Source organism: Eretmochelys imbricata, chromosome 3 (assembly GCF_965152235.1).
Source record: "Eretmochelys imbricata isolate rEreImb1 chromosome 3, rEreImb1.hap1, whole genome shotgun sequence".
Classification (NCBI taxonomy): Eukaryota; Metazoa; Chordata; order Testudines; family Cheloniidae; genus Eretmochelys; species Eretmochelys imbricata.
The window spans coordinates 35,857,925-35,871,837 of NC_135574.1; the positions used below are offsets into that span (position 1 = coordinate 35,857,925).

The window sequence follows — 13,913 nt, forward strand, 5'->3', positions numbered from 1 at the left end:
CTATGCCTATCTGTCTTTTTCAGACAGCCCCTCCAGCTTGCTTAGCATAGAAGAAATTCCCTCAGTTTTGCCTTGGGGACCAAAGGATACTGTGAGGAGCATCTGACTCAGAAATGATTTGCTCAAGCATTTCATAAACTAAATTTCCAGCAGCACAGGGAGCTGAAAGAGATGCAGCCTCCAGGCATTGGTGAGAGCCTGTGCTTTAGAGAAATCCTGCTGATCACTTTTGATCTTTCCCTTTGTCAGTTTTAGGTACATCAGAAAAATAAAAATAATTTGATACCCATCATGCTATTCTCAGCATATGTAATGAGAACAGGAACAAAAGAGAGAAAATGGGTTTAAAATAATGGAAGAAAACAAGAATCAAAACAATGTGCATTTCCTCTGGCTTTTGCTACAGTCTACCTACTTGGGAAAAAATTTAAGGTTTAAGCATATTTGTGTATGTAGATCCAGACTTAAGCATGAGACCTTCAAGTCCTACACAGACTTACAGTCTCCCTCAAACTCCCCCGTGGTCAAAAGGAGATAATACCTCCTGACTTCCCCCTCCAAAAGCAGCTCCAAATTTGTGGCAACCTTCCACTTGATTTTCCCCTCTGGCAGAAGAACAAAAGGAATAGGCCTATCCCCACTGTGGCAATGAGCCTGGAACACCTGATCTTTGTGCTCTGGCAGTGGGAATGGAGAGGCAAGTGTCTCACAGCTTGCTTTCTAGCAGCTTTGTGGCTCTGCAAATTGTAAACTAGCCCTGGGTGAAATGTTTAGACAGTGAGGTTGGAGGAACACCAATGATGCCTTGCTCAAAGCTGGAGCTAAACCCATTTAGAAGCTTACATGTACAGAAATGCTGATGAATCGTGTGTCAATATGATGCCGCATAAAGGAATTTTTTGTTTTCAATTTGCTTTTTCAAAACCCTAGGAAATGACACTATCTGTTAAAAGAACAATGAAGTTGCAAAGTCAAGCACTCAAAAGTTAGGAAAGGACAAAAATCAAGGTTAATTTGGCTCCCTATGTGTAGGGCCCTACCAAATTTGCGGCCATGAAAAATGCGTCATGGACCATGAAATCTGGTCTGCCCTGTGAAATCTGGTCTTTTGTGTGCTTTTACCGTAGACTATACAGATTTCACAGGGGATACCAGCATTTCTCAAATTAGGGTTCCTGACCAAAAAGGAAATATCGGGGGGATCACAGTATTGCCACCCTTACTTCTGTGCTGCTGCCTTCAGTGCTGGGCGGCCGGAGAGGCAGCTGCTGAATAAGGGTCCAACTCTGCAGACAGCAGTGCAGAAGTAAAGGTGGCAATACCAACTCAGATCAGTAAGGGATTGTGTCACTGCCTGTTCTATAGCCCTGGGCTCATCTGTACTGTGCAGCCCTGGCTGAAAGCCCTGGCACCAGCAGCACAATAGCCTCACCCTGGCTTCCACCAGCCTTGGTTATTCCTTGCAAGGTGACCCCAACACCTATCCCAAACCACCTTCCCTGTAGTGTCAGCTCTCTCCTGGAACACTCACAGAAGTTAAAATCACTACTTCTTTAAAGAGTCAGAAAACAGCAACCCATTAATTTAACTGGTGTTTGACTCTCTTATTTCAATCACAGCACTGTCTTGGCTTATATTAAAAGTAAAAACAAGTTTCTTTAATCAAAAAGTCATAGGTTTAAGTGATACTAAGTATAAGAAATAAAGATAGAGTTACAACCAAACAAAAGTAACTATATGCTTCTAAGACTAAGACCTGATTTAACCAACTAGACTCTCTTGTTCAAAGTGTTTCTGATCAAGTCTCTTTTCCAGCAGGGTTGACCAGACTCTCAAGCCAGAGCCTCCACAGAGCTCCAACTGATCAGTTCCTTTGTCCCTTCAAGTTAAGGATACCAAAATGGTTTTTTCTCTCTCCTTATATCTTCACAAAGTTCATTGACCCTGCTGCATCTTTCCCCACTTGCTCTCCTGATGGCTTTGTTTACCACGCATGTAAGTGTACCTTCATCATCTCTGCCTGATGACCAGGCTGGTCAGACATGCAAATGTAAGGGGATTGTTGCCCCCTTACTAACATTCAGTTGGAGTATTTTAGTTGGCTAGTTCCCAGTACTAAAAGGGAAAGGGTCTATAGGAAATCAGGACCCTGAGACTGATAGTCCCCAGGAACAATGGGGAGAGGCCAATGCTCCAGGTCAGCCTGAATGACAGGGTGGGCAGGCTAATCAGGGAGTCAGGAGGCCAGGGAGGTCCCGTCGTCCGTGTGAGCTGAAATTGCCTGGGTCAGACAGAGTGGGGTCGAGCTAAAGAGCTGGGGAGCAGAGCTGTGCCAGATCCAGAGAGAGCAGAGCTGAAGCCCAGCCAGAGGCACAGCCCAGAGAGAGCAGACTTGCCCTGGGAGGAGAGCTGCAGCACCCAGAGCCAGAAGGACCAGAAAAGCAGCCCACGAAGCAGGTCAGTGCTAGGAACAGAGTCACAAAAGCAGCCTGCAGAGCAGACCTGTCCTGGGAGCAGAGCTGTAGCAACCAGAGGCAGAGGGGCCAAAGAAGCAGCCCAGGGAGCTGGCGGCAGAGCAGCAGCAGCAGCGCTGAGACTGAGTGGTGGAGCTGGGGCTGGAGCAGTCCGGACCTGGGTGGAGTGAGCAGCTGGGGAGAGCAAGGGGGCTCTGGACAGCGGGCCCAGCACAGGGAGACACCTCAGGCAAGAGGCTCTGCAGGCCAGGCTTGGATCGTATCCCCGACAGGACGGGGGCGACACTGGGAAGGAGGGTCCTACCACTTGGAGCCTGAGAGCGTGTGGCCACCACCAGCGCAAGCGTCCAACCCACAGCATCCCTGCAGCACAGCCAGGCCCTGAGAAGGCGGCCTGGGACTTACAAGGAACAGACTGTGAACTGCCCTGACATTCCAGAGACACTGTTTGTGATGTTCCCTGCCACAGAGCGGGTTGATGTGTTTCCTTTAACCTTTCCCATTTTTCCTTATTCTTTTTAAAATTAATTTTTGATTAAATAACTTGCATTTGCTTTAACTTATATATAATGGTCAGTGGGTCAGAGAACTGCCCATTGCAGAGAGAGTACCCCGCAGTGGGGACACCCTGGCCCCTGCCCTGGGTGACCACAGCAGGGTTGGGGGTCGAGCCCCCCAGGAATCCTGGGCCCAGCCTTGTTGGGGTTACGAGGACTGTGCCAGACAGGAGAGTGGAAGGGGAGTCCTCAAGGGCAGGGAGGCCACTGGGTAAAGGAAGTGGGAGCAAGGACTCAGATCCTTTCGCTAGCCCACTTCACCGGGGTAATGCAGAAGCCAGGAAAGTTCCCCACAATAGCGGGACTATTCCCCCGCTTACACAAATACAGATTCCTTTGTCTATGGCTGACTGGGTTTATGCATTGCTTGCCAAACACATTTTAAGGACATAATTCTAGCACATATTTATAACATTGTACATACACCACACAATGATTTTCAGGACAAGTGTTACCAGTTTGTATATGATATCTTACATGACAACTTTTAGATACAGATTATGGCAACAGAGTGTTAGATATACTAAGTATGTGAGGCCTGACAAGAGTTGCTGACCCAGTAGTGAACATCAATGGGCCTCAGTGTCACCCTAAGCCCTGGCCTACACTGCAGAGTTAGGTTAATGCAAGACAGCTTATGTCAACCTAACTATGTAAGTGTCTACACTAAAATTTAGTTCCTGCTGACGTGACTCATCCACTCCACCAACTTAATAACTACACCTCCATGAGAGGTGTAGAGTCACTGTCAATGTAGTTAGGTCAACGCAGCGTCAGTGTAGACACTGTTGCTTACATTGACTGTTGCTGGCTTTCAGAAGCTGTCCCACAATGCCTTACACTGACAGTTCAATCAGAGCAAGCGTGCCTGGTGAGGACACACACCATCAACATAAGGTGCAAAGTTTAGACACGCACAAGTGATTTAATTACTCTGGCAGCTATACACTTACATAAATTAGATCAACTTAATTTTGTAGTGGACATGGCCTAAATTCTCTGAAAAATCAAATCATATGTGCTTCAAATTTGGTGCCAAAAATTAGTGGACACTTTTGCTCTTAATCTCTTGCCACTGACAGGAGTAAGGGGGCCAAGACTGGTGACAGCTGGGGCCTGGAATGGAGGTAGGCAGCTGGGTGCGAGCCCTGGCCGGGAGCCAGGACCTTGGCTGGGGGTGGAGTGGGGCTGAATGACATTCCCTCCCCACCCCCCATGGGGGCTGACCTGGGGCCCTGCCGTGCCCCCGAACATTCCTCCGCACCGCCCGGGGGGGGGGAGGGGGCACGACCCACATTTTGGGACAGTGGTGGGCAATCTGTGGCCCGTCAGGGTAATCCGCTGGTGGGCCGCCAGACAGTTTGTTTACATTTACACGGCTGCCTGCAGCCCCCAGTGGCCGCAGTTCACCATTCCAGGCCAATGGGAGCTGCGGGAAGCAGCACCCTGAAATCCGTGCTGCATACTGCAGCTCCCATTGGCCGGGAACGGCAAACTGCGGCCACTGGGAGCTGTGGGTGGCCCTGCCTGCGGCTGAGGAATAGCTCAGTGGTTTGAGCATTGGCCTGCTAAACCCAGGGTTGTGAGTTCAATCCTTGAGGGGGCCATTTAGGGAGCTGGGGCAAAAATTGGGGATCGGTCCTGCTTTGAGCAGAGGGTTGGACTAGATGACCTCCTGAGGTCCCTTCCAACCCTGATAGTCTGTGATTCTAAAGACTGCCTCATGGCCCGCCAGCGGATTACCCTGATGGGCCGCGTGCAGCCCATGGCAGGTTGCCCACCACTGGTTTGGGACCACTGATCTAGATATAAATCTTATCTATAAATTATGTGTTATAACACCATTTTCTTACTTAAACTGCAGAAACGGGACCAATGCAGCAACTTTAGCTAGACACAGAAACGTTTAACATTAGTATTGTGATAATAATGCAAATCTTTACACCCACGTAAAAAAACCCCCATCAGATTACATTATTTTTCTGGCAATTGGCAAATCCATTAAAAAAAAAAAAAAAAGGCCAGCCAGGCTGGTCCAATGCCAGCCAGACGGTCCCCCTCGGCATGGGTAAACTAACTCCGGGGGTACTGGAATATTGTAATGTTACTGCCCAAGCGTTTCAGTGCAGCTGCTGGATTTCCTCTTCCAAGGCAACCCGTGTCTTACCTAGGAGGCAAAGCCTTAGTACTTGTTCCTATGACCGATGCAGCCTGTTTCTGCCCAGTCCCACAGAGCGTGTGGCGCGCGAGCTCCCGGCCGCGCGGGGGTGGAAGCCGCGGCCCCTTTGCTGCCCGGGCGCTTTGGCAGCGGGCGCCCAGCGGATCCCGCGCCCCGCCCGTGGGCTGCAGCCAGCCCGGCTGCGCGGCGGGAGGGCCCGATTGGCTGGCTTAGAGCCGGGCCGGCGCGCCGCGGAGCAGCCGCGGGGCAGGATGGTGGAAGCGTGGTACATGGACGAGTCCGGAGAGGACCAGAGGGCCCCGCACCGGCAGGAGCCGCACCGGCCCGTCAGCCTGGAGCAGCTGCGCCGGCTCGGAGTCTTCCACTGGAAAGTAGGCGGCGAGACTGGCTGCAGCGCGGGAGGGGGAGCGGGCGGCGCCTGTAGCCCGGCCACTCAGCCGGGGCCCCCGGGAGCCCCGGGCCCGCAGCCTCCCGCCCGCCCGGCTCCCGCCGGGACTCGCTGCAGCTGCTTGCGCAGTGCGGGCCCCTGGGCCCGGACATCTCTGGCCTTTGCCTCCGCCCACAGACTTGTTTGCAGCGTGTGAGCGCCAGCGTGGCTCGTCGCACGCTGCAGCCCGGCGCTGGCCACGGCCCGATCCCCGTTCCCCAACCCCGCTGCGGCGGCCAGGGGAGGGGGGGGTTGAGGATCTCCGCTGGCCTTTGATCGGGGAAGGGGGGTACTGCTGTACTGTTACCAGCCCAGGGTGGGTCCTCTCCTCTGCCCGGCTCACTTACCATTTGTCTTTTAAATGAACTCTCCGCACTTTAGCCCCTGCCTTTGCTGAGAGTCTGTGCCGCAGCACCAGCAACCGCAGCAGTTTGACGGATGCTCCTGCTTATTCCTGAAATACCCTTCACTTCCTTAACGCGTAGTGGCCCATCCACATGGCCTGGCTTTGCCTGTTAATATTGGAGATAATGGAGACCCATCTTCACGGTCCAGTGGGTCAGAGCCTGTGCCAAAAGGAATCCAAATGTATCAGGTAGCCTAAAAGGCTTGTCTGGGCCCAGACATGGCTCTTGGTAGAGGTGCTAATAAGGAATTGAATCTCAGTGCAGGGAGGGCCAAAGGAGTGTCAGTGTCCTCCTGCCCTTGTAATTTAAAAATCATGGTTTGTTTTTTTAAAATAGAAGTGAAAACCTAAGTTCCCTGCTGGAATTGGAAGCATGCGTGCCTGCTTAAATGTAAAGGTGGTATCCTATGCTTTCCATCCTCGTGTGAGGTTTAATGTACACAAGACAAAAACTGCATAAATGGCTTAGCCTCTTAAGCTCCCACTTTTCAAAACTGATTTAGCTTAAGTCTGAGGCCTTGTCTAAACTCAAGAATTGTACTGCTTTACCTAACCCAGTACATTTGGGCAGCTAACCATGATCTCTCCTTCCCACAGGCTAATTCAAGGGGTTCCTAAAGTGAAGTACATGTACATTGGTGGTGGTCTATAATGCAGGGGTCGGCAACCTATAGCACGCGTGCCAAAGACAGCATGCGAGCCGATTTTTAATGGCACGCTGCTGCCTGACGGGTCCCAGCCGCTGGCCCTGCTCAGCCCGCTGCAGAACCCAGGCCAGCAGCGGGCTGAGCAGGCCTGCGGCTGGGACTCCGGCAGGCAGCAGCGTACCATTAAAAATCCTGCCCGCCCTGGCCCACTCTTCTCCACTCCCCCCTTCCCCCGGCAGGGGCAGGGTGAAGAAACTTGGTCCTGCTGGCTGCTGCTGCAGGGCAGGCAAGGTCTCCCCTCCCCTGCCTCTGCCCCTCTCCTCTCCCTCCCTGCCACCGATCAGCTGATGGGGAGAAGGGGAGCCGCAGCATCCTCACTGCCCCAGGGAGGAGGCGGAGAAGAGGTGGGGATGAGGCCTTGGGGAAGTGGGGTGGAATCAGGGCATATCCCCTCCAGCCCCCTGCTGTGAGCCACTCTGGGCAGGGGACTGGGAGTACCCCCAGGACCCTAGCCCGCACCCCCAGGACCCTAGCCCACACCTCCAGCCCCCACCCTGACCCCTGCACCTCCTCACACACACCCCAGCCCTTACCCTTGCACCCCCTTCACACACTTCTAGCCCTCTGCCCTGACTCCTGTACCCTCACCCCCGCAGCCCTCTGTCCTGACCCCTGCACTCCCTCACACACACCCAGCCCTCTACCCTGACCTCTGCACCCTCCAACGACCCCAGCCCTGACTCCAGCACCACCCACACATACCCAGCCCCCCCACATCCCATGCCCTGCCTCTTGCACCCCCACATTCCCATCCCCACCCTGAGCATCAAACAGGAGCTCCTGCACCCCCCCACACATTCCCACCTGCACCCCTCGCACCAAATGGGAGCTGCCCTGGTAAACACTCCACACCCAAACCTCCTGCCCCAACCCTGAGTCCCCTCCCTCATTCTAGCTCCTGGCCAGACCCTGCACCCCAACCCCCAGCCTGCTCCTTCACCCCCAGCCCTGTGCTCAGTGCGCTCCTACCCTCAGTTCAGTGCAGACAGAGAGGAAGAGAATGGGCTAGAACCAGGGAGAAGATAGGTACCCACTCTATGTGAGCAGGGCTGGGATCCCAGACCGGCAGCGGGCTGAGCGGGGTCAGCAGCCGGGACCGTGGCTGGCAGGAGCCGGTGGACGGAACCCCAGACCGGCAGCGGGCTGAGCCACTCAGCCCACTGCCGGTCTGGGGTCCTGGCCGCTGGCCCCGCTCAGCCTGCTGCCGGCCTAGGTGAACAGAACCCCAGGCTGGCAGGGGCTGACTGGGCCGGCGGTGTAAGATTAGCATTTTAATGTAATTTTAAATGAAGCTTCTTAAACATTTTGAAAACCTTGTTTACTTTACATACTTTACTTTACTTTAGTTTAGTTTAAGACTTATAGAGAGAGACCTTCTAAAAAACGTTAAAATGTATTACTGGCATGCGAAACCTTAAATTAAAGTGAATAAATGAAGACTCGGCACACCACTTCTGAAAGGTTGCTGACCCCTGCTATAATGGGTGAGTCAGACAGAAGAACTACATAATTGAGCAATTCTGGCACCTAGGCTACAAGCCAGACAGTCTTGTACTGTAAAATCTATCCCTTATGGATACACAAGATAGAATTCAATAATTCCTGTCTCCCAGTCACATGCTGGGTTCACTAGAGCAAGTAGCCTTTATAAGAGACTCTTATAAGCCTGATATGAGAAACTCTTTTAGGGCTGTGATATGTACCTGTGGTGAGATTTATAAAGGTTTTCATAGCATGGTATTTATTGCATAAAGTGTAGGCTTATCAGTAACAAGTCACTGAGCATATTGTTAATTCCTACCAAAAAAAAAAATTAGAGCTGAAAATGTGGAGCCTCACACAGCCTCTTTCATTTGGCTTATTAAAATGTTTCCCACATCTGGGAAGGTGGAACAATAATAGATACTGAGCAAAGAAAGTCTGTAACCAGAGCAGTTTAATGAAGTTTTAAAATAATCGATGAAGACACCCGCCCTCCCTCCCCACATTGTTGTTGCCGCCAACTTTCAACCGAATGTTATTTATTTATTTATTTTGCTGTCATGCTGCTGCTTCCCCTACCAAGGCTAATTTGTTTTGGAAGCATGCCTTGCCAGGGTTGGCAGGCTGCCTGGTGGGAAAATGGTAGTGAAGTAACTACGAACAACGAGAATGTTCCTCCTGGTAACTCCAAACTTCAGCAACTGTGCAGGGACAATGGCAATCCTGCTGATTAGTCATGAGGGACTCCCAGTTGTTTTCTTTGTGAGGGACAGACACGATTCACTCCAACACTGGGATTCTGGCTCTGGAACAAGAAGAAGAAGCAGACTCTGTGGGAGCAGCGTCTGAAGGCAGATTGAGCTTGCTTCCCCAGTACGTCCCGCTGAGACACCCACACTGACTCTGAAAAGCTAGCTTTTCTATAATCCCTTTTTTCCCTTTAGACTACACAATAACAAATAAATAACCTTGCTGGACTTGTTAGTAACTAGTATGTAACTTGAAATGTTATTTATACATTAACTGGCTGCACTTCTTGGTTTTGGAAGCAGTCGTTTGGGTATCCTGGCTCTCTCTCATGGATGTTTGTTTGTTTTTAATTCCTCCTCCAAAAAATCACACAGTTGGATGCTGACAACTATGAGACTGACCCAGACCTAGCAAGGATTCGGAAAGAGAAAAACTATTCTTGGATGGATATAATAACGATACATAAAGATAAGCTGCCAAATTATCAAGACAAGGTAAAGCAGCCCTGGTTTGGATCTGGGAAGGGAGTAAGTGCTGAAGTCTGCAACTAGAGTGTGCACCAGCTTTTGAAGTGCACGCTCAGAACCTGCTCTTTGAACAATGGATTTTCCCCCATTTTTAAAAATCACATTGTTTAGTTTTTAGCTTTTCAAATGACTGCTTGGATTCCATTTTTAAAACGAGAGAGGGTTTTGTGTTTTCTGTAATTGCTTTCCCTTTAGTAGCTTACATATGATGCCTTTTAGAATGGTTCCCATTAATAAGAGTGGCTCTCACTTGTCATGTTGAAACTACACATATGCAAATGTAGCCCTGCAAACATTATTAGATTGTCATCCAAACTAAGTCAGACCGTTGCCAGCTTGGGGCTTTGGCAAAATCTTTCCCCAGTGAACTTCAGAGCAGCAAGCCCTGTGCTTGGTCACTGCTGCCCTAGGACATGGTGGTAATTTTAATCAACAATAACAAATCCCTCAGTACTGTCATAAATAATTTCACAGTGTTCTCAGAAAAAGGAGGCCACTCTTGGCCTGGTTGTCAAGGTGATTGATTTTAGTGCTAAGAATATTTTAACATACTCACCATTGGAGGGAATTGGAACTTCTGCCAAATTCATTTTGATGGGAATTTGTAACCTCCCATACATATGATTTGAAATAACTTGTGAGCATGCCCACTTGACAGTTTTCAAAGTTGAAACATGCCTACAGCTACATGTACTTTGGGGATTGTCAGCCTGCAAAATGTATTAGTTGGTAATTAGTTCTTTTGTCTCCAGTACATTTTTGTAAAGTCTGAAATGTGCTAAACACTTGAGGGTTATGAGGGATTTGTGCAGTTCCCCAGCTGAGAAATGTTTTAATTTGGGGAACTAATGTCCTGGTTGCTTCAGAACAGATCAGCAGGAACAATGTCAAGTTCTCAGTTATGCATTTTATAATGAAACTCCTTCCTCACCAGTTAAACATAAAGATGTGCCACTCCAACTGAATGGGAATGGAATGGTAACTCAGGAGTTCGGTGCGGATGGTGAGGTTTCTCCATATCCATCTTAAATGGAGTTGTTCCTCAAGGGTTCATCACTTCCTTCCCTACCCATGGCATTGCAGTAGTTTCCTTTCTCTCTCTCTCCTTCCCCACTCCACAAGTCCTCATGGGACTCCTTCAGAGCCTGGCATTATTGCTCCTAAATTGCCTGAAAGACAAAGTATCCTTCCTCTCCCAAAGATCTGAGAGAACATTATCGCTGCTGGGTAGGGAGCAAGGCCTTGAATTTGGGACTGTGGCCCAGGGTCTGTCTCTTGTTGACAGTACAAATCATTATGCAGCAGGAAACCTGGTTGGCAATAATTACTTATATTGTTCTCATGTAGATGATTAGCTACAGTAGGCAGTGATGTTGCATTTGACTTATTCCAGTGTAAAGTGACAGGGGACTTCAGCTCTGTCATATTTGTGCATCCCAGATAATTGTATAACTATAGATGAATATTATCCTACCAAGCATAGACCTGACTTTATGTGCTGTTAACATAGTCTAGTAGTGCATTGGTCAGAGTTTTATATCTTTCTGGACTCCTTTGTAAAGAGTCTCCCAGACGTTGGGAGACTATAAGGTGCCACAGGCCTCTTTGCCGCTTTTACAGATCCAGACTAACACGGCTACCTCTCTGATACTTATCTCCATATGCCCTTGTATTTAGATTTATTTCTTTGTTCAACAAACTTAAAAAGAAATGTAATATCCTCTCCTTCCTACCCTAGATAAAAATATTTTATGAAGAACATTTGCATTTGGATGATGAAATTCGCTACATCCTTGAAGGAAGTGGCTACTTTGATGTTCGAGACAAAGATGACAAGTGGATCCGGATTTTCATGGAAAAGGGAGACATGATAACTCTTCCTGCTGGCATATATCACCGATTTACACTGGATGAAAATGTTTGTATATGGCTTTATCTATTACACTCGTAGGTATATGTGTTGACAGACAAGTGTACAAAGGCATATTGCATATTGGTGACTAAATATGCTATTTCAGATCTGCAGTTCATTAAACCAGGAACGTGAGGAATACAAAATGATTTATAGAATCTGAGCTTTCACCTCATAGTTGCCAGTTCACATGCAGCTCATCAGTAGTGACTTCAAGTCGCTGCCATCTTAGACATGTTCTGTATCTTGTGTGAAATCAGCATATAGACTGAGTCCAGAGATTCTACAGCAGGGGTGGGCAAACTTTTTGGCCCGAGGGCCACATCAGGGTTGCAAAACTGTATGGAGGGCCGGGTAGGGAAGGCTGTGTCTCCCCAAACAGCCTGGCCCCTGACCCCTATCTGACCCCTCCCGCTTCCCACCTCCTGACTGCCCCCCCTCAGAACCCCTGACCCATCCAACGCCCCCTGCTCCTTGTCCCCTAACTGTCTCCCCCCCCCAGGACCCCCACCCCTAAGGCCCCCGCCCCGGAACCTCTCCCCATCCAACCTCCCCGCTCCCTGTCCCCTGACTGCCCCGACCCCTATCCACATCCCCGCCCCCTGACAGGTCCCCCAGGACTCTCACACCTATCCAACCGCCCCTTGCTCCCCGTCCCTGACTGCCCCCTGGAACCCTCTGCCCCATTAACACCCCCACTCCCCATCCCCTTACCATGCCGCTCAGAGTGGCAGGACTGGCTTATTGGAAAGCCTGGGAGGTGCACGGGCGCAAGCCGTGCTGCCCGCGTGGTGGCGTAGCTGCAGGGGAGGGGGGCAGTAGGGGAGGGGCCGGGGGGTAGCCTCCCCAGCCAGGAGCTCAAGGGCTGGGCAGGACGGTATCCGGCCCGTGGGCTATAGATTGCCCACCTCTGTTCTACAGCTATCCATCGCACAAACCACCACCACAGTTGGCTGAGGCATGGAGACTGATTCATCCAGGCTGAAGGCAGAGCCGCATAGGGAAGTTTGAATTGCCTCTGTTCTGTACCTCTTCTGTGGATAAATTGAGCATACTTGTCTTGGCATCTTTCATGAGTACTAAACTCGCCTGTAGAGAGGGAGTGTAGTCTAGTGGCTAGAGCCACAGCTGGCAGTCAGAAATCCTAGATGAATTCCCGGCTCTGCCATTTACTTGCTCTCTGACCTGCTGAGAGGGGTTATATGTGTAATATAGCCCAAAGGCCTTATCTGTCTGTGGGAATAGCCTTGAATCAGCAATCAGTGTAGCTGCACCGGTGCTGACTCCCACGTGTGGCCAAGGATGTGCTCACTTGGTGCAAACCCCAGCGTTGCACGTCTACATTCAGGGTTCTGTGCTGGTGCAGCTACACCAAGGCCGATGTCCCAGTACAGGCAAAGCCTGAGGGACTTGCTCAAGGTCATGGAATTTCCCCATCTGTGAAATGGGATAATACTTTATCTGCCTTACAGGGGGGTTGAGGGTCCTCTGAAGTTTTTAAAACCGTATATAAGCGCAAAGTACCGTTACTACTACAATGGCCAGGTTGCTGGGAACACCGAAGCAAAATAGTGATGGAACTCCCAGGTTGGTGTGACGCTCCTAAAGCGCCTTGAGAAGGTGGAAAGTACCATAAACCTCAACAGGAGTTGTTAACTCTACTATTCAGACGCCTCCAAAAGGAGCTGTTATGCCATTTGCCATTTCCTTTTCCTTCCGCAGAACTACGTGAAGGCAATGAGGCTGTTTGTTGGAGAGCCAGTCTGGACAGCATACAACCGGCCAGCTGATCACTTTCCTGCTCGAGGACAGTACGTGAAGTTTTTGGCACAGTAATACTCTCTGAAGTCTAATGTGCGGAATGTCCTCAAGCCTGAGCAGAATGTAAATTGGGAATCTTGTACTTCAATACCACTCACTGCGGGATGTGTTCCGTTTCCCCTGTCCAAACGTGCTTCTCTAGCTCTAATTTTGGGAGGGTGAATGGGGAGTATGGCAAACGCTGAATGTTCATCCTAGTCTGAAATGATGCTATCAAACTACTTAAGGTGATTGTATTTAATTAAAAAACTGCTGCATTCTCTCAAAGAATCTGCACAAGATGAATTCACATAATCAGAACCTTCATATGCAGCTTACCTAGCTCTGCCCTGGTACAATGTCTGTGACTTTGTTATAATGAATTGCAGTGATTTACTTTTGCAGCATTTTAATAAAATGATTTTCTACCTTTAAAGGTCTGTTAGCTATTTTCATGTCCTGACACTAAGAACCCATTGGACAATAGTGTTTCTGTGACTGTGCTAACTGGGTTCCGGTCCCAGCTCTGTCACTGACTTGCTTTTTGACATTGGACAAATCATTAACTCTGCTTTAATTTCACCATTTGTAAAATGGAGATAAGTAGAGTTATCCACCTTAGTCCAGTGTTTTGAGATCTTCAGACACTGTGTAATTGCAGGACTATTATTGAAATAAACCTCAGCAATGTC

At 49.6% G+C, this 13,913-nt stretch overlaps 1 protein-coding gene across 1 annotated transcript; it reads left to right on the plus strand.

Moving 5' to 3' along the window:
• The first annotated feature begins 5,329 nt into the window (after window positions 1-5,329).
• ADI1 (acireductone dioxygenase 1) lies at window positions 5,330-13,657 on the plus strand. Its single transcript, XM_077811562.1, has 4 exons — window positions 5,330-5,581; window positions 9,357-9,476; window positions 11,248-11,427; window positions 13,144-13,657. The coding sequence occupies exons 1-4, from the start codon at window positions 5,462-5,464 to the stop codon at window positions 13,255-13,257; spliced, it is 534 nt and encodes a 177-aa protein (XP_077667688.1). The 5' UTR covers window positions 5,330-5,461; the 3' UTR covers window positions 13,258-13,657.
• The last annotated feature ends 256 nt before the right edge of the window (window positions 13,658-13,913 follow it).